The following is a 20,439-nucleotide window of genomic DNA, read 5'->3' as shown; positions in this document are numbered from 1 at the left end:
AACCTTGTTGTTTCAGACAATTGACATGCATTGACCTCTACTGAGTTTTTGTGGTTAGGAACCTTATCTAAGTTGTCGTTATCATGCTTCATCATCCACAAACCAATGGTCAGATGAAAGCATGGCAGACATGACTAAACAGAAGAAGCAGGTGGATGAGATCAGACAACTCGTGCTGCCAGATTTCTCAATGCTGAACTCATTATTTCACATTCAGCAGTGGCCAGTTTTAAAAAATATTATGAGAATATCCCTAAATTTCCTTCCAATTTCTCCACAACCTTCAAGGCCAACAAGCAAGTAGTCTGATGCCTTCTTTCTGCAGCCATTCTTCACACATGCTTAATCCCAAGAGCTAATTTAGCAAGACACAATGGAGCTGCCATGGTATGGGTTCACTCCAGCTGAAGTTCCAGTGGTCAGCTCACAGATGGTGTCATATTCATGGAGATCAGCTCTGAAGGCTTGCATCCCAAGGTGACTTAATCACAGCAAAATCATTTGAAGCATCTCTTCCTCACATGCCTGGCCTTGTTTTTTCTAGCCACAGCTTCTCAGGACTCACCAAAGCCATAAATAAAGAAAGCAATCATTTACATCTGCTAAAGTGGAGGCACTTGGAACTTTATGTACCACAAGTAAAATCCACTCCACTCAGGTTTCTGCTCTCACCACTCCACTGAAACCTCTTTTATCATGGCAAACTATGATTTCCCTGTTTGTTAAATGCAGTGGTCAGTTCTCATTCCTCACTTTCCTTGATCCATCAGTAGCATCAGATGCTTTTGATCTTTCTTCACCTTGAAACATTTTTTAGTTTGACTCCAAAACACCCACCTTTGCTAACTTCCCTCCTATCTCTCTAGCTGCTCATTCTCATTCTCCTTTGCTGATTCCTCCTCACTTTCCTGACCTCTGAGTGCTAGAATTCCCTGGGGCTCAGTCCTTGGACTTCTTATCTTTTCTAAATTTATTTTCTTCATGATTTCACCCTGTTTCATGGAATTAAATACCATCTACACAGATGACTCCCAAATTGATAACTCCAGTCCAGACCTTTCCCTGGACTCCAGACTCATATCCAAATCTCTATGGATATCTCTCTGTCCTTGAATGTCTAATAGCATCTCAAAAATAACGTGTAAAACTGCATTGCTGGTCTCCACCTGTCTATGCTGCTCCACCTGCAGTCTTCCCCATCTCAGTAAATGACAACCTCCGTTCTCCTTTGCTGGGCCAAAGAACCCTGGAGACAGCATTAGATAATCTCTGTCTCACATAACCCATACTCAACCTGCCATCAAATACTATCTATGTCCTCCTACAAAATTTGTACAGAATCTGAGCACTTTTCACCACTGTTAGCATGCTAGTCCAAGCCACCATCAGCTTTAGTTTGGATAAAGCTTGTTTGTTAGGTCCCTGTTTCTGGTGGTTCCCATCAACTCAGAAACAAAGAAGTAAATAAAGAACTGCTGACAAAAAAAAAAAAAAAAAAAAAAAATCACTGAATTTCCTCTATGTACTCAATTATCAATACAATAAAACTAAAACTGAAACTCTATTAGAGTTCATAGGAATGGAACTTTTAAAAAGACACAATGACGTTTTTAAATGTTAGTTATTCTGCAAATATTTGTTAAGTACCTAACATATAGAGATTCTAATTACCATGAACAATGAAAAAGAACCAAAAGAAGACAAATATCTTTAAAAGGAAAAAAAAAGAAAATCACAACCTGATCTTTAAATTCCTTTATTCATTTATTTTTTTTTTTAAGATTTTACTTATTTATTCATGAGAGACACAGAGAGAGAGAGAGGCAGGAACACAAGCAGAGGGAGAAGCAGGCTCCAAGCAGGGAGCCTGACATGGGACTTGATCCCGGATCACCAGGATTATGCCCTGGGCCGAAGGCAGGCGCCAAACCGCTGAGCCACCCAGGGATCACCTTTAAATTCCTTTAAAGAGGGTTATACTATCTGTTGGCAAATTGAATTTAAATAAATAAATAAAGTCCTTTAAAGATCCTCTGATTATAAAGCCATCTCTTTCAAATAAGAATAGCTGGGGAAATTCAGAAACAGTACAATTAGAGAGGACAGGTCTTTCTACACATGAAAACATATTATAGTGCTCAAGTAATTAGAACAGTGTGGTATTAGCACATGAAATAGGTAGAGAAATCTACATACCAAACCATAACCCAGAAATAGATTTAAATATTATATTACAGAAAAAAGTGACATTTCAAATCACAAGGGAAAAAGTGAAACATCAATTAATGGCTATTTACCTATTATTTCTCAGTTGTAAAATCATTTATCTTTATTCTACTTTGTGATGTTGCATCTGAAACTCTGCAAATTGCATTTCTTAGACTCCTGTGCTTGTTGCTTCCTATTGAGCTCTGCCAATTGGAGTCACTAGAGGGATATTAAAAGGTGGGAAGAGGAGAATGGGGAGGGCTTTTCTGTTTTGTCCTAGTTCTTTCAGAGCTGTTCCAGTTCCAGCTTCTTCAGACCTTCCAGAACCAGCCCATCAAGTATCTCCCTGGAGAGGTCCCTTCTCTGAACTCCTAAATTCTAGTCATTCTACCTCTTCCCTTTGTTTTCCCAACTCTAAAGGCAGGCAGTTATTGTCTCTGGTTACTAAAGCATTCTCTCTGTACTCTTTTCATTTTCTAGCATCTATATAACCAAATCCCTTTATTAACTCCTTTCCATTTGAAATATCTAGAGTGGTTTCTGTGTGCCTATCTGGACCCTAACTGCTACAATAGCCATCTACAAAAAAAGTAAAGTGACTTGCCTTAAATAGAGATGAATTCTAAATAGGTAAAATAATGGGAAAACTGGAAAGAAAAAAAGGACTTGGAGAAAATTAAAATAAAGTTTTCATAATCTATAAGTGGGAAGGCTCTCTTTTTAAATAATATTTAAATTCAATTAATTAACATATAATGCATGATTGATTTCAGAGGTAAAGGTCAGTGACTCATCAGTCTTCTATAACACCCAGTGCTCATTACATCACGCGCCCTCCTTAATGTCTATCACCCAGTTACCCCAGACCCCCACCGTCCCTCCAGCAACCCACAGTTTATTTCCCATGATTAAAAGTCTCTTATAGTCTGTCTCCCTCTCTGATTTTGTCTTGTTTTATTTTTTTCTTTCTTGGGAAGGGCTTTCTAAATTTGATCCAAATCAGAAGCCATAAAAGAAAAGATTTATGTCTGACTAATAATAGTGGTAAGAAATTTTGCATAGCAAGAAATGCCAAAAGCAAAGTCAAATTAAAAATAATGAGACAGAGGGATCCCTGGGTGGTGCAGCGGTTTGGCGCCTGCCTTTGGCCCAGGGCACAATCCTGGAGACCCAGGATCGAATCCCATGTCGGGTTCCGGTGCATGGAGCCTGCTTCTCCCTCTGCCTGTGTCTCTGCCTCTCTCTCTCTCTCTCTGTGACTATCATAAATAAATAAAAAAATTAAAAAAAAAAGAATATATAAAAATAATGAGACAGAAAAAAAAATTTAACTTATAGCTTATATCACAAAAAACTAATTTCTTTACTATATAGAGAGCTCTTATTAATTAATAAAAGACCAGAAATATAATAGCAAAAACAGGCAAAGGATAGAAACAGTCTAGTCACAGAAAAAGAAATAAAAATACCTCTAAAAACATTTGAAAAGGTACTCAACCTCAATCAGAAGAAAAATGTAATTTAAAAGTACAAGGAGCTACCCATTTCACCTACAGGATTGTTAAAGAAATTAAAACACCAGATTGGCAAAATGATGATATATTGTGTTGGCAAAAGTGTGAGAAAACAGACCTAGGCAATTTAACAAAATCTGCCACAAATGTATACATCCTTTGACTCAGCAGTTCCACTGCTGGGTAGTGTGAACAAGAAAAATACTCCTACGTATGTGATAAGATGTATGTATAATGTATCCATGCAGCATTGATTGTGAAAGCAAAAGACAGGGTACAGTTTAAATACCAACAGGGGACTACACTAAGGTATACTCAACTACCATGCCCTTCATAGCCATTAAAAAGAATGTAAAATTTCTGCATGTTCCAATAGGGAAAGATTTCCAAGGCACATATGATGTCTGAAAAGGGCCAATTGCAGAACAGTGTATGTAATATGTTCTGTTTGTGTAAAAAACAAAAGAAAATATACATACTTACATACATTATGTCTTTTTTTTTTTTTAGTTCTTCAGCCACATATGTGAATCAATTATTCAAATTTTAGGGGCACCTGGGTGGCTTAGTCAGTTGGGCATCTGTCTTTGGCTCAGGTCATGATCTTGGGGTCCTGGGATCGAGTCCCATATTGGCCTCCCGGCTCAGAGGGCATCTGTTTCTCCCTCTGCCCTTCCCCCCTTGCTTGGGTGCTCGTTCTCTCTCTCTCTCTCTCTCTCTTTCTCTCTCTCGCTCTCCTTCAAATAAATAAATAAATAAATAAATAAATAAATAAATAGTCTTTAAAAAAGTTATTCAAATTTCTAAATAAAATATTTTTAACTAGACTTATAATGATCATTGTTTTACAATATATATAAATATTAAACCATGTTGTATATTGGAAATTAAATTATATCTCAACAAAAAAGGAAAGATAATAAAACTGTCGTTTTAAATCCCACACAAATATTTTCAACATAAACTGTTTTCAGTATATAAACTTTACCCTAAGAATTATTTTATGTTTGGCCTGATTTTTGGATTTACTAAATCAGAGCATGACTCCATCCATACTCTTGTCTTATAATTACATGATTCCTGAACGTGTAATTACAATAAGACTCTACCACCTTGGAAGAGATACAAGAATGACACTCTATCAAGATACAAAAATCTCTGAACACCTGGACAGAACGGAAGTCTTCTCCCATAAAGTCCTTGAAAAAAACATGTGAGCAAGTTATAACAAGTAATGGAACAAGCTTTTAAGCATTAGTCTAACAGTAGGTATTTGTATGGAGAATTGCTTTCCTTGCCTAAAGACCTTGATATGGAAACACTTGATGTTCACTTGATACGGAAACAACATTAAAAATAAAGTGGGACAAAAATCAATGAATAAAATCAATGCACTGCTCCCATCGGCCACCCCAGAACATGTGAAATATTAGTTTCTTTCCTTTCAAATCATTTGCGTGATACATAATGAAAGAGAAAAATCCCCAGTAAGAAGAGGCTCTCAACACTATTTTCATACAGGAAATGGTCTCAGGACTGCAGACATGTCAGAATAGCAGGACCACAGATGGAGGGCATGCAGTGAAAGATAAGACTAGAGTGGTGAGTGACTGCCAGACCATAAAAGCCTCTCAGAGCAATAGGGTGCCTCTGAGTGTTTTAAGCAGAGGAAAGACTTGATTGATTTGCATTTTAAAAAGCAGACTCTGGCTGTGATATGGAGAATGATGGGTGACAAGACCACAGGAAGGGAACATCAATTAGGGGGCTATAGCAATAAACCACGTGAAAGGTCATAAGGATGCCTGAAGTGAGGCAAAGATGGTGAAGATCATGTCTTTCCAGTTATTTGAGGTCAGGGACCCTATGGCTTATTCTTTACCCTCACATTTCCTCTACTACCTAGCTGGCATTCTATAATCACCTATCATTGATTCCGTTGGCAGTTGAATCAACTATAATATGGTGGTAGATAATCAATAGGAATGACCAGATTGTTGCTCTAATGTTTGCTGCAGGTAGACAACAGTGTGATGTCTGTGAAGATCATTGCATGAGACAGTGAGACTCAGGGGGAAATGGGATCTTACAGCCACCTGCATCTTGTCTCACCAGTGAAGAATGGAAAAAGTCCTTCCCTCTATCCCTTCCCACTTAAGCAATTAGAGCCCTGAGAGAAAGAAAGGAAGTGCAATGTTCAGAGTTTCCTGCCTGCAACTCTTCAGTGACCCCAGAAGCGTCTCCCAGTCAGGATGTGTTTTTTTTTTTTTTTTTTTTCAGGAAAAATCTTTGTCCGGGTATTTTGCAGTCAGCATACCTGGCACTTCAAGTTGGCATGTTACACCACAATCACCTATAAACAAGTCATGTCAGATATTGCAAAGAAAACAAATGCTCAGTCCTCAAGCTCTGTATGCAACAGTGCACTCAAATGACTGTCCTTTGTAAACGCAAAGCCAGGAATTTAAAGAAAAAAAAGACATGCATTTTGATTATTTCAGAATGCAGTTCACCTTCCACATTGCTTCAAGGTTAAGAAAAAAAATATATTAATTACAAAAAGTATATAAACAGTCAAATGCATGCACACACACATATATAAAGCATATATTATGTATAATATATATCACATATAACATCTATTTATTCACATAGAATTTTTTCTCACCAGTTCAAGACGGCAGGTACTATACTATGCTACCTCAGGGCAGATCCATTTAAGGTTCAAAAACAGTAATACCACTGGTCAAGGGACACTGACTTTCATTGGTACATTCTGGTTTTGAGCCCATCAGACTATTTCTACATTTGCTTAGGAACATACAAACCCTTGTTTTATTGCTGGTTTTCCTCACAAATTAGCTATTCCCCACAGAGCCATGAATTTGCAAATGTGCTGTTATTATTACAACTTTAAAAAGGCAGGAGTAGAGCAGTCTGCTAAAATTTGTGCACATTGTTTCTGTTTCCTTTCAGACCCTGGATCAGGAAATGTTTAATGTGGGAGTAAGTATTGTTAGAGATTAATGGCTGCTGTTCGGAAAAGTCGATAAAAGTTCTTTCCTGCCAATACAAACGTATACATCATGGAAGCACAGGACAGTGCCCATGGATAGGATTACATGCTAGCTGAAAAGAGCAAGTGGCAAGGGGCTAGTTTCTTTCGATTATGCACTAATATGACAGGGAAATGATCTCAAAAATTTTCATCAACACCCTGCTTTCCCTTTTAAATACAGACAGTTTGGATAAAAGTATTTTTCTGTTGACAACTGTATGATGTGAGTCTCTTTGAGCCTGTCATGTGTTTCAAGGTTAGTCTGTGACTAGTTGACATAATGCTTATGAAGTCAGATTTCAAATCCCACCTGGGCCAATTTAACTTTGCAAAGAAAAATATTCCACACTGTGTCTGCCCTCTTAACCCCACCTGGCAAACCTGAGGATGCCACAGGTCACAAGAGGTTCAGAACAAACCCTTCTTTACCACTGTACATGGAAAGGTTTCCTGAGGATCGCTGGGGCTAAAACAAGGGAAGATCATGAAGAAAGTGCCAAAAGGGGGTGGGCATTCTTTACCCATGAAATCTTTGCCCAGTGACTTTTAGGAGTGTCCCTGGAATTGCTCAATAGAGGGAAGGGAATAAAAGAGAGGTAAAGGCTAGCCCAGGAATTTGTAAACAATGTCAGGTTGCTAGCAGTTATAAATAGGGCTTGTACAGAAACATCTCAGTAATTTGAACACCATTAATTTAAATTCATCCTGGTCTAGATACACAGTTCTGCATTTTACTCTTAAAAATACATAATAACTATAAAAAATGTTTTATATGGCTTAACAGTATAAATCAGAAAAATACACCTGGAGTACCTGAGTGGCTCAGTGGGTTGAGCGGCCAACTCTTGATTTTGGCTCAGGTCATAATCTTGCGGTCCTGGGGTCGAGCCCCAAGTCAGGCTCTGCTCTAAGCAGGGAGTCTGCTTGAGGATTCTCTGTCTGTCTCTTCCCCTCCCCCTGTTTGCATTCTCTCTCTCTCAAATACGTAATCTTGGGTGCCTGGGTGTCTCAGTCAGTTGGGCGTCTGCCTTCAGCTCAGGTCATGATCCCAGGGTCCTGGGATCCTGTCCCACATCAGGCTCTCTGCAGGGAGCCTGCTTCTCCCTCTGCCTATGTCTCTGCCTCTCTCTGTGCATCTCTCATGAATAAATAAATAAAATCTTAAAAAAAAAAGTAATCTAAAGAAAGAAAGGAAGGAAGGAAGGAAGAGAAAAAGAAAGAAAGAAAAATACACCTAACTTTAAAATTTTACTTTGCTTTTCACTGTTTTCAACCACCAATGAGCAATGGCATTGGCATTAGTTACAACTGGTCATTACAAGTGATTCTATGGTTCAGTTTGTTATAACCTTACCGAGAAGCATGGGGAAAAAAAGCAAGATGCAAGGAGGAGATGAGGCAGTCTGCTAAAAAGAATCTAACCATCAATTTGTGATTTAGAGACCAAAAAAAAAAAAAAAAAATCACAAGTTGTAAATGTCAAAACTTGTTTTGTATGGAAAAAGTTCTGTTGGCAAATAATAGATGCTTCTTCTCCTTATCTATGGGATAGGTGTCTCTTAAGTGTGAGTTTGTCTTCCATTTGAATTACAAAAGCTATAGCAGTCTATTATATTTCTGGCAGATGATAGGCGCTGGCTTTGGAGTCAGCAAGGCATAACACATCTTACTACGGCATCCTTGGGAGAGTTCACTCAAACCATCAAAGCTTCCATTTACTTATCTAACTTTTTAGGGCTGCTGTGATCATTAAATAAAATAAAGAAGATGCGGCTTTAGAGTAGGCAGCACAGAAGGATGCACAGTCAATATAGATGGGATTATTTTTCTTTGTCATGTCATTGCCACTTATTTGTTTGGGTTTTTTTTTTTTTTTCTACTTTGTACTACTGGAAAGTTTTATACATACACCAAAGTAGACAAACGAGTATAATGAACCACCTATCTCCTCACATATTTTGGGGGGTGAGGAGAGGCTGGAAACTTTAAAGGAAATTTCAGACATCTCCTCATTTCACCCAACAATAAAGAGATTATGATGACAGTGTCCTCAGGGTAGGGTACAATCTGATCCCTGGCTGAGAGAGATAGTTCTGCCACTAATATTGGCTTAACACATCCAATGAGAAAATACATAAATTGATGCATGGGGTAAAGTACCATGACGGGTAGAAAATGCAGCCAAAATTTTCACTGTCACCTGACGTTTCCTTTGAATATCCTTACTCTTAGTCACTGTGGTGAACACCATCTATTTTTAATGTGTAGTACTTTTAGAAAAAATTAAGATGGTAGTCCATTTTTTGCTTTATCAAAAAAAAAATTCATATTAACCAATTGGAACTACAAAGTAATTTCCAAAAAGCACCTATCAAGTGCTTCATAGATAAAGTCTGTCCTCTAGGAATTTGTTGTATAAAATAACTCTCAACGAGTTTTTGGAGAAGTATTGTTAAAAGTAGTCAAACAGGGGCACCTGGATGGCTCAGTGGTTGAGTGTCTGCATTTGGCTCAGGTCGTGATCCCGGGGTCATGGGATCAAGTCCTGCATCATGCTCCTCACAGGGAGTCTGCTTCTCCCTTTGCCTATTTTTCTGCCTCTCTCTCTCTGTCTCTCATGAATTAATTAATAAAATATCTTTAAAAATAGTCAAACAATATAGAAGATGATGGAGATAAATTTACCTCTGTAAGAATATGAGTACCTGAGTAGGGCAGAGGGAGAGAAGGGAAGTAGGTAGGTAATCAGAAGATTTTTAAAAAGGGGTCATAAATATCCCATATCCAGATTCTCTGGGGGACAGAGGCCTTGCTAACAATAATTCCCTGTCTAAAGAGCTCCGGGAGCTTTGATCAGTCTCACTTCTTTTGTGTGGCAAGTTTCTAAGCCCCCTACAAGCTACTGATAAAGGCCATAAGAGAGCTAGTAGTGAGCAGAAGGAGGGAGACTGGTGATGGGTAGGGGAAAGGTAAAGATTGTGCAACTTAGTCAGGGAAGGGGGTAGGATCAAGTCAATAGTACTGGCCCTGATGAAAAAAGGATATTTTTCTCTCTTTGTGAGGGGGAAGAGGAGAAACAGAAGGAAAGGAATAGAAATTTTTGGCATAGAGAGAGGTTGAGAAGACCTTAATCTCCTAAGTAAAATAGAAGATCAAAGTATCTGTGGGGAATAAAGGGAACAAGGATAGGATGGGGATGATGAAAGAAGTGTTTCCCTAACATCGATAAACCTGTTTTAGTGTTCTCTTCCAAAAATAAAACAAAACTAAACAAAAGCCTTCCCTACCCCTTACTATTCCCTCAGACCCAGCCCTGCCATCCTTCTCTATCCACAAACTTCTCAAGAGTAAAGTCTATCCAAGTACTCCTGGACATCAGCAATCTGATATCAACACTCACTGTTCCTTTGAAAATGTACTTTTTAAATGCCAGCTCAATAAATGGTTTGTTCTCAGTTTTCATCCTCCAGTTTTTCAGCAGTACAGAGAACTATAAATGTCTTCTTCCTGAGAGTCTCTCCTCCATTGCATCCACGGTACATTGTGGTTCTCATCTGTCTTCCTTTTTCTTTATCCATGTCCTCTACTCCTCTTTGGCCAGTTCTTTCCTCTCTCCGCACCCTTAATGCAAGGTGTTCTCTAAGGGTCTGTCTTTGGACTTGACTTTTTTCTTTTATTCTGTATCCCTACAGTCACCTCAGATGAGTGCCATATTTGTTTCTCTATATCTGTGCTGTTAATACAGTAGCCACTAGACACATGTGGCTATTTACATTTAAATTATTATTAAATATCATTTAAAATTCATTTCTTCAGACATATTAGCCATACTTCAAATGCCTACAAGCCACATGTGGCTAGTAGCTACCATATAGGACAGTGCCGATAGAGAATATTTCCTTCTTCATAGAAAGTATCTTTGGACACCATAGCTCCAGATCTTACCTCCTCTGTGAGGTAAGATTTTCTACCCTGGCAGTGTTCAACCTGACAACTCTCCTAGAAATCCTTCTAGAATCACAAATTCATTATGCCTCAACTCCTATTCCATTTAACATGTATTTCTCATAATAGTTTTCTGTATAAGCTCTAATTTTACTTTTAAAAGGCCCCATGTAGGGATGCTTGGGTGGCTCAGCAGCTGAGTGTCTGCCTTCGACTTAGGGTGTGATCCAGGCATCCAGAGATTGAATCCCACATCAGGCTCCCTGCAGGGAGCCTGCTTCTCCCTTGCCTATGTCTCTGCCTCATTCTCTTTTTCTCATGAATAAATAAATAAAATCTTAAAAAAATAAATAAAAGGCTCCATGTAATAAGACCACACACTCAAATAACTAAGAAATATTTACATAAGTAAACTGGATATTTAGGTATAGTTTTATCCACTAAAGTAATAGAGATCATTTGCATTAAGAAAAATAAAAACTGGGCAGCCCGGGTGGCTCAGCAGTTTAGCACCGTCTTCAGCCCAGGGTATGATCCTGGAGACCCAGGATCCAGTTCCATGTCGGACTCCCTGCATGGAGCCTGCTTCTCCCTCTGCCTGTGTCTCTGCCTCTCTCTCTCTCTCTCTCTCTGTGTGTGTGTCTCATGAATAAATAAATAAATAAAAATCTTTAAAAAAAAAAGAAAAGAAAAATAAAAACTACAGCCACGTAGGGGGGAAATTGCTGTCTTCTACAGAGTACCTATATAGTACTTTCCCATGTTTAGAGTGTCATAAAATAATAAATAGATTTATTAATGGGACATTTTCTCTTTATATATTAATATATTTTCCTACAATTCTCAACAAAACCAAGGTTTTCCCCAGAAATGTTAATGAGTGCACTATTCTCACTGTAGAGAAACCAACTTTGTGATTCTATTAGGAACACTAAAAATATTCTACCTAAACAATGAAAATCAGACACCAATGCTCTTTGCCAAAATACTGACAATACTACTGGACACATGAGTTCTGAAGCATCGTATTCAACAAAGAATAAGATCTGGTCCTGATTTTAATCAGAAAGCAACCTGTCTCTGTTGCCTCCTAAACTTAGCAAAGACATACCATTCTCAGCATGTTGACCATTTTGGTGGTATGAGGTTTCACTGGGCAGCCTCACTCAGGGTGACCTCAGCCTAAGATTCTAAAGATGGAGTGTATTAAGTGCAGGTGAGTCATCAATTTAAAAAGCCATACAGAGTAACTAAAAGCCTCATTCTTTAGAAGTACAGAGATTCCATGGAAGGCCTTACCATGTGACAAATGGAACTCACTTAGGAAAAGAAAAGCCCTCTCTAAAGACAAAAGTGATAAATGGTACCCCTGTGGGATAAGCCTATTGTGCTTGGTTGCAGTAGGTAATTCCATCTGAACTGATTATCACATCCCCAATGGAATTATGGCATCTCTTGCTAAAGATGACAGAAAGGCAGAGTCATAGTTTTATAGCAGGATTTTAATTATAAATATTTGGGACCATGACTGTTAACCCAATAGCATTATGTATACTATGATACTTTATATAGTTCAAAGACATTAAAAAATTAACCTTATGACAGCTTCATAGGGTGTGTATATATATATGTATATATATATACATACACACACACACACACACACACATGCTATATTCAGTGCTATAAAATATACATCTTCCTGTTTATACTCCGGCTTCTGAACAAACCAGTGGCAGTGCAAACACATGGCTTCTGCTGATTGAATCCTGAACTTCACTTATTAATGCTCTAATTTGTCCACAATGCTTCAATTTGTCCACAATCACCTTCCTCTAACACTCCCCTCAGCAATGATATGGCATGTACATAATTATCCTTAAGACCACTACTTGAGGGGTACCTGGGTGTCTCAGTTGTTTGAGCAGCTGAGTCTTGATTTTGGCTTAGGTTATGATCTCAGGGTCCTGGGATCAAGTCCCATATCAGGCTCCACACTCAACAGGGAGTCCACTTGAGGATTCTCTCTCTCCCTCTGCCCCCCACCCCCTGCTTGCACACATGTACATATGCATTCTCTCTCTCTCAAGTAAATAAATCTTTAAAAAATAAATAAATGGAAATAATAAAAGCCATCCATTGACTTAAGTTTCCTGCTGGTTACTATCCTTTCTTCTACTTTCTTATCCACAGTTATCCATCCAATAACATCTATATTCGCTAAATGTAGTAATCACAACAACCCCAGAAAGTAGGAAGTATATGTGTTATACAAGAAGTGAACTGAGATCCAAAGTCAACACTATTAAGGTCAACTACCAAACCTTTTAAAGTCTACAACACTCTCCCATTGGACTTGGTATTCACACGGTTCTAGTCTTATACTTTTTAATAGTCTCATGTTTCACTTAAAGCCCAAAAGTAGCAAAAAGCAATATAGTGATTTCAAAGCAGGAGGTCAACAAATATACACTAAGGGCTTACTCTGTGCCAGACAAATAATTTACAGCCAAGCTAAAGAAAAATAAAGCTTGGCTTCTTTGGCTATGTCCAAAACCACCCCCCCAAAATCTAATTAACTTTTACCAAAAAATAAAAATAAAAAAGATCTTCTAAATTCCCAAATTCAGGTTTAGTTCTGCCTCCACCAAATACTTCTCCATTGAAGCAAGACTACTTCTTTTCAACCCACTCTGTTTGAATCTGTTCGTGTTGGTCCCTACAGTCATTTCTACCTGTCCAAAACCTACCAGTTATTCCTGTACCAATTCTTTAGTGAAGCTCTTGCTCATCTCCTGAGATGTTCATAATCTTTCACTCCTTCTGCTCCCATAATTTGTATTGCGACTACCATATAAAATATTCATTTCTGCATATTGTCATTTATCCTACCAGGTCAGAAGCTCTTTATTTATGACTGCTGAGGTAACCAGTGTCTAAAACCATGCTTAGCATGTAGTAGGAGCGCATCACATTTTAGCTATGAGTATTATTATTCATCATCTTGGCATGCTTCAGACCTCTAGCATACTACTGTTTCTTAAATACTGTAAAATCAATTTAGAACTAATTAATTCATGTCCTAAGAATGAATGAGCTCTCTTAGTAAGAAAGGAGAACACCTACAGTAGGTGTAGAGAGATAAAGCATGGAGTTGGTTTGAGACACTCCCTCTCTCTCTCTGCCCCTCCCCCCAAATAAAAGGGTGAATCTTAAAAAAGAAAAGAGAGAGAGAGGAAATGGCTAGGAACTGAAAAATGAGAGAATAGAGGAAACTTCTGTAAATCCACAGCCATGTTATCTATTTTGTGAGTATCTTTGAAATATAATATCTGCCAGTCACATGAGACAAAGGTAGATTTTTCAATTTGTGGATGATGCTGTCTCTGACTCAGCCTGGCAAACAACAAAGCCAAATGCAATGGTGATGCATTATCTAGTTGAATTAGCTAGATTTCTCTGAGTCTTCTTTTGCACAGGCAAAAGAGAATTAACTATAAGGACAAAGGGAAGGGTGCCTGGGTGGCTCAGTGTTGAGCATCGGCCTTCAGCTCAGGCCTGATCCTGGGATCCGGGATTGAGTCTCACATTGGGCTCCTTGCAGGGAGCTTGCTTCTCCCTCTCTATGTCTCTCATGAATAAATAAATAAAATTAAAAACAATAAGGACAAAGGGAAAAATGATGAAAACTTTTTAGAGGTTGGTTTTTCTAACATGTATTCAAGTGGATATATCAAGAGAATTTACTATATAAAATAGCTAAATATTTTTTGCATCAAGAATTAATTAGTATTCCATTTTTGAATCATTTTACAAGAATAGCCTTCTGCCAAGTTTTCTGTGTTATAGCTTTTTGATGTGAGTAGCATTTCCTTTGTACGTTTGTCGTTTTTAGTACAGCCAAATCAATTGGCTTCTTTAAAGTGCTATTTTTGGACAAATAAGAGGGAAAATTAATCATGGTACCCAAGTGATAGTCTGGGTATACTATTTCATTATTTTCAGTTTAGTCTGGGAAATATGTAACCAGTTTTTCACCCAGAGAGTAAAAACGTTCCAATTTATTAGAAAGTACTTATTATTGGAAGCAGTCAATGACAGAAGAGTAATAATGGAAACCATCCCAGCTACTTCCATGCAGGCAGTGCTGGCCAGCCATTGTGTTAAAATGAAGAATTGCATCAGCTAAGGTGTGGCTTGAAAAGTCTGGAAGATGTCCCTCTCTGAGACAAAGGTCATGACACCACCAGTTCTAGATAAGACTCCTTAAAATGCAAAAATCCCTGAGAAGGACAACTCCATCTCTAATACATATCCACTAAAGTTGCATTTCAAGAGATCACTGGATAACTGGACTGGCAAGCAAAACAGCAAATTTGCAGATTTTGCAAAGAGCCAATGCTAACAATAAAGGTCATGCTACTTTAATGTTGGCTCAACAAATTCCTATAGATCACACAACAGATTCCAAAGGTGGCAGGCCATTGGTACCAGAAAACACACATAATTTTTTTATAATGTCCAAAACCCTGGAGATGGAGGTAGAGAGAATGGGAGAGATCAAAAACAAGTCTGAGAAAGAGAAAATTGACATGGAAAGCCTGAGTGAACCCCCATCTCCTCCTTTCCCCCCCAAGTCACTTCCAGGTACATCCCCTATAGGCAGACTGGATCTCAGTCTATCTCCCCAATATTACAAGTCCTTTTCTTCTTTGTGTTATTACTTCTTTTAACCAGTAGTTCCAGTCTCCCCAAGGCTAGGCTGCTGCACAACTCCAGGGCACAACCCTCACAAGGTAGTGAATATGCAACCCTCCAAAGTTGTGTAGGGCCTAGCCTGTGGCCATGTGGCACCCCTGCCTTCCACCGTGTTTCTCACTATCCAGATCACATCAAACTTCAAGACTCACATCATACTCCTCTACTGCCTGGATGTGAAAGAATCCTTCCTCAGTTTTTTTAACCTATTAATGGCTTGGCCCTGGAGTTCACACTAGGAGTGAAAGAAATTCTCAAGATGAAGAATAAATACAAAGACCCTGGATCTTACCCTTGAACATCCCCAAGTGTAAAAAATATAATAAGAGGGACATTGAACTGAGAGACAGGGAATTTGGATCTAGAGCAGATGTTAACTAAACATCCCCTGGTTCCCCAGGGCAACCTGGGGAAAGTCACATAATTTGTCAGAGTGTAAGTTTCACATTTGTAATACAAAGAAGGTGAGTAAGACCCCTTCGAGATGCTTGTCGCCCCCAATATTTTATATAACCTTGGAACGCTAGCTCCAGTAAGGGTATTTGAGTAACATACAGCTGCATCATAAAGGGAAGTAATCAGTGGCCTTTGAAGGTCTGGAAGACAACTCACTAAATGTTCATAAATGTCAAGCCAAATGGCATACAGGCCTGAGCTGATGGTAATTTACCTCTCAAGGCATATCCCTGCCTCTCTTCACAGCACTAGATCTTTACATAGATTTTTTTCTAATTTCTGTCTGCAAACCTGGCACATAGCCGCCACATTTTCACCAGCCCACTCATATTTGCTAATGCCAACTGCCTCCCGCTCTTAGCTACAGCACACACACCCTCTCATGTGACAATGCTAATAAAGGATGGGTTTCTGCTACAAGAACATAGATCTACAGCTCTAAATACAAGAACATTCTCATTTTATTTTTTATATATTTTTTGAACATTCTCATTTTAAACAAACCCAATATGACAAAATCTGCATTTATAAGTATATACACTTATGTGGGTGCATATAAATAAATGGGTGGATGGATGATTTGCTTTGCAAATGAATTCGTCATGAAATTTCTTAAAATACCAGGTCCTTTATTTCTCTTTTCCTTCACTGCCTCCTCCACAAATATCTTACACTTTTTGCTTATTTATTGCTACTCAGGAATGTATCTATTATGTAAGCTAAGGTATCTAGTATTTATAAAGTTTGATGGAAAACAAAATGCAAAAAAAAAAAGAAAGAAAGAAAAGAAGACAAAATGCATTTCTTTAGCATCTTCTGGCTAATTTTCTTCATGTTCTGGGTATGTGGCCTTCTATTTTGCATGCCTCTGCTTTGAAACTGTATCTGGTAACTCCAAGAGTATAAAACTCTCATGAATCTTAAATACCTTCCAGAGTCCACCATGATAGAACAGTCTTCTACAGAAATTAAAATCTAGAAGAGCCATAGGTTTCACACAAGCCACCATGTTTGGAGAAAAGTGAGCTGATGGCATTGCTTTGTGAAAACTTTCATGACAACTGTTGTACCTTCCACTCAGGTTATTATCTGTCAATTGAGGGCAGCTTAACCACCTTTCTGGGATGGTGAAGCTATTTCTAGTAAATGGAAAATTTTATCTTTTGCTGTGAAATGCAAATGTGATTTTTCTCAGCCCATAAATGGTAAGCTCAATCGTGTTTGTTTATTTGTTCAAAATTTGAGCTTTGTATGTTTTCTATTTCTCTCTTCCCCAGGGCTTTCCTTATCTGTATGCACACACAGATGAGAACAGGAACAGATCAGACTAGCCCACCCTAGTTTAGGGTAGATTGCAAATAATATCTCTGATGCTAACAGCACCAAAGGTTTCATCTCACGGGATTGCGATTGTTAGCATTCCCCTTGAGGCTCATGCAAGCTAAGAGCCGAACAAAAACAAAAAGAAGAACAACTTCACTCTTAAGTCATACTCTCTTCTAAAAAAAAACGTCATTTTTCCCCACTTTCAGAAACACAATTGTCCAGAGCTTAGAAATTCAAAAGAATCCCAACTTTCTCTGGGATCCCTAAGAATGGATACTTAAGGAGGGACCGGGTTTATAGAAGCTACAGAAGGGTGGTGCAGATGGCAATAGAAAGAACACTGGATCAAGAATCAGGAGGCCTAAGATGAGATATGGGCAAACCTTAACCCTTCTGGGCCTCACTTTCCTCCTTACAAAATACAGATAATAAAACCCACATTTTTCCTGATATCGAATGAGATAATAGACTTGAAAATTCTTTGTGACAATATTACAACTTCATAATACAATGTTCTGCTTATTTATGTTCATCTCAACTCCTATGATGGTGTAGACAATTAAAGCTGAAAGTTAAGAAAAAATGAGAAAAGAGTTAAGACTGGTTTAAACAAAGTTTTCTTTATCTTTCCCTCTCTATGTCTTTCTTTCCCTCTATCTTTTTATCTCCCTTTTACTCTACTTTCTAGAAAAAGGCAAAAGTAATCATTAATCTAATCTGTGTTCTAACAATCAATGTTTCTATGGTTTTCAACTGCAGCCAATGGCTAAATTAGATAACCTCACTGCTTACTAAGGACAGAAGCCTGTGTTAAATTATTACCAAAATCACATCATGAAGAAATTTTCTTCTTCTAGAGAAGCTTGAAATTGGAATCACCATCTATCCTTTATTAATTCATTCAATAAATATTTGGTACAAACTTGTGGCAGGGATTTAGAAATTAATAAGAAAAACATAGCCCCTTTCCCCAAGAAGTTCACAATCCAGTGAGACAGACAGATTCATTTAATGAATCTCATTAAATGTGTCTCATTTAATAGCTTAGGAACTAGAAACAAATAGTTGAAAAAATTTGACTCTACCTGCAACTCTCCTTCCATTATACTGAGGAGCTGTATAAGGTCTTCTTTGGATAACTCCAAGGGTTTCTTATTTTTTCGTTCACTTTCTCCAGATGGTTTTAGGTGTCGTTTGACAGTTCCTGAGGCCATGACATCATCCTCCTTTCTATTTGATTTGTTCTTCTTTTTTGCATCTTCTGAGAGACTTTTATCATCAACATTGCTGATGATAGAGGACTTGGGGCAAGAGATATGCCCATTGGATGAACTTTCACCACCCTGGTTTCGGGATCTCATTCCCACCTACAATACATGAAAAAAGATAAAATGTTATTACTACCACTTAAATTATTTGTCTAACTAGTTAGAACTTTTAGAAGCTTCATAGCATCACCAATAAAGAAATACTGAAAGATCAGTTCCAGTTAGCTTCCTTAGAGCTTTAATGAAAGTCATTAAAATCTTCAGGGAAATGCTTTGATGGTCTTCAGGAAAAAGTGAAAATGTGATACTAACATGATAAACATCTCAAACCAAATGATTAAGGTCAACACCAGGAGTCCTAAGCCATGTCTACAGCCTGTACTTCTGATATGATGAGATTAAAAATGGTACTTTACATTTGTGACCTCCTTCCTCCAAACATCACTCAAGTCTAATAATGAGAAAAACATCAGATGGACCCCAGTTGAAAGATAGCCTACAAAATTGCTGACCAATAATCTTTAAAGTTATCAAGGTCATTGAAAACACAGAAAATCTGAAAAGCTATCACAGCCAAGAGAAACCCAAGGATACATGACAATAGGACAATAGGACAATCCTAGGTGGGATTCTGGAACAGAAAATGGACATTATAAGGAAAAGTCAGGATATATGAATAACGCATATATTGACTTTAGTCAATAATAATGTATCAATATTGATTTATAAATTATAATGTGCTATTCTAATGTAAGATGTTAACTATAGAGGAAACTGTGTGGTATATAGTGGAACACTTGGTATTATGTTTGCAACAATTATGTGAATCAAAAGCTGTTGTAAAATAAAACATTTATTTTCTAAATTAAGTCTATGAGAAAATTCAAACATCTGGGGCACCTGAGTGGCTGTCAGTTAAGCATCTAACTCTTGGTTTTGGCTCAGGTCATGATCTCAGGGTCATTAGGTGGAGTCCCAAATTGGGCTCCAATGCTCAGCATGGAGTCTACCTGAGATTCTCTCCCTGTCCCTCCCCCTCTGCCTTTCCCTTCACTTGAGTGTGTGCTTTCTCTCATTCAAATAAATAAATAAAATATATACAAAAAAAAAAAGAAAGAAGGAAAGAAAAGAAAATTCAAACCTCAAACTCTGCCAGGAACCAGTTGGAAGTCACAAGGTACAGAAAAGTCCACATAGGGTGGAGGGGGCTTCAAACAGAGAGAGAGGAAAAGGGAAACTCGAAGGGAAGAGGGTGGTGTTGTTTTTAGTGATGTGGGATTTTGTTTTTCCATAACCTCTTTTTAAAAATCAGGGAGTTTTTTGGTTTGGTTTTGTCTTATGTCAGTCATTTATAGTAATAATAAGAAGAGCACAAAGAATTGGGGAAAACAGATTTTAAAATAAAAAATTTTTTAAATATTTTGAGGTAAAATAAAGAAAAAAGACAAAGTAGTGGCTAACTTATCCTGTGGGGAACACATTTGGGTCTTTCCATCATGAATGCTTTACTGATTCTGTCAGTCTCTGAGCAGAAGAACTTGACCAACAGCTATGTTACAAACAAACAAACTGAACTCAAAGCCTAGGACTCAAAGTGCAAGAAAGGGAGCTGTAATATCCTGGGGGCTGTACTAGAAAATTTGCCTAAACCTTTAAATATAGTAGCTTAGCACATGGGCTTATTTAAAACTCACAGTATAAATAGTCTTTCCCCTGAACAGCTAAGCAGCAAGATTTTCATTACTCATTCCAGATAAAATACAGAGACTTATTTTCTGAAAGTAAATTTCCTTTATGAACCCAACCATACTTAAGAAACCAAGGAAAGCTTTTGAAAACACTAGGTTTATCATAGAAAAATACAGTGTGATGCTTCCTTTCAGATAGTGCATATTCAATTCTTCCA

The 20,439-nt window shown here is 37.9% G+C and overlaps 1 protein-coding gene across 4 annotated transcripts in view; it reads right to left on the bottom strand.

The window, feature by feature from the left end:
• FILIP1 (filamin A interacting protein 1) overlaps window positions 1–20,439 on the bottom strand; it is a 206,666-nt gene that overhangs the window by 85,652 nt on the left and 100,575 nt on the right. For all 4 annotated transcript variants that reach the window (XR_012033963.1, XR_012033964.1, XM_072832319.1 and 1 more), the window contains exon 2: window positions 18,351–18,632. Coding sequence is in view for 2 of the 4 variants with exons in the window: in XM_072832319.1 (XP_072688420.1) it covers window positions 18,351–18,632 (282 nt within the window). In the remaining 2 variants the exon portion in view is untranslated. The remainder of the gene's footprint in view (window positions 1–18,350; window positions 18,633–20,439) is intronic.

This window comes from Canis lupus, chromosome 7, assembly GCF_048164855.1.
Source record: "Canis lupus baileyi chromosome 7, mCanLup2.hap1, whole genome shotgun sequence".
In the NCBI taxonomy this organism is placed as follows: domain Eukaryota; kingdom Metazoa; phylum Chordata; class Mammalia; order Carnivora; family Canidae; genus Canis; species Canis lupus.
The sequence above is the reverse complement of the archived record's forward strand: the minus strand, read 5'-3'. Positions and strand labels throughout refer to the sequence as shown.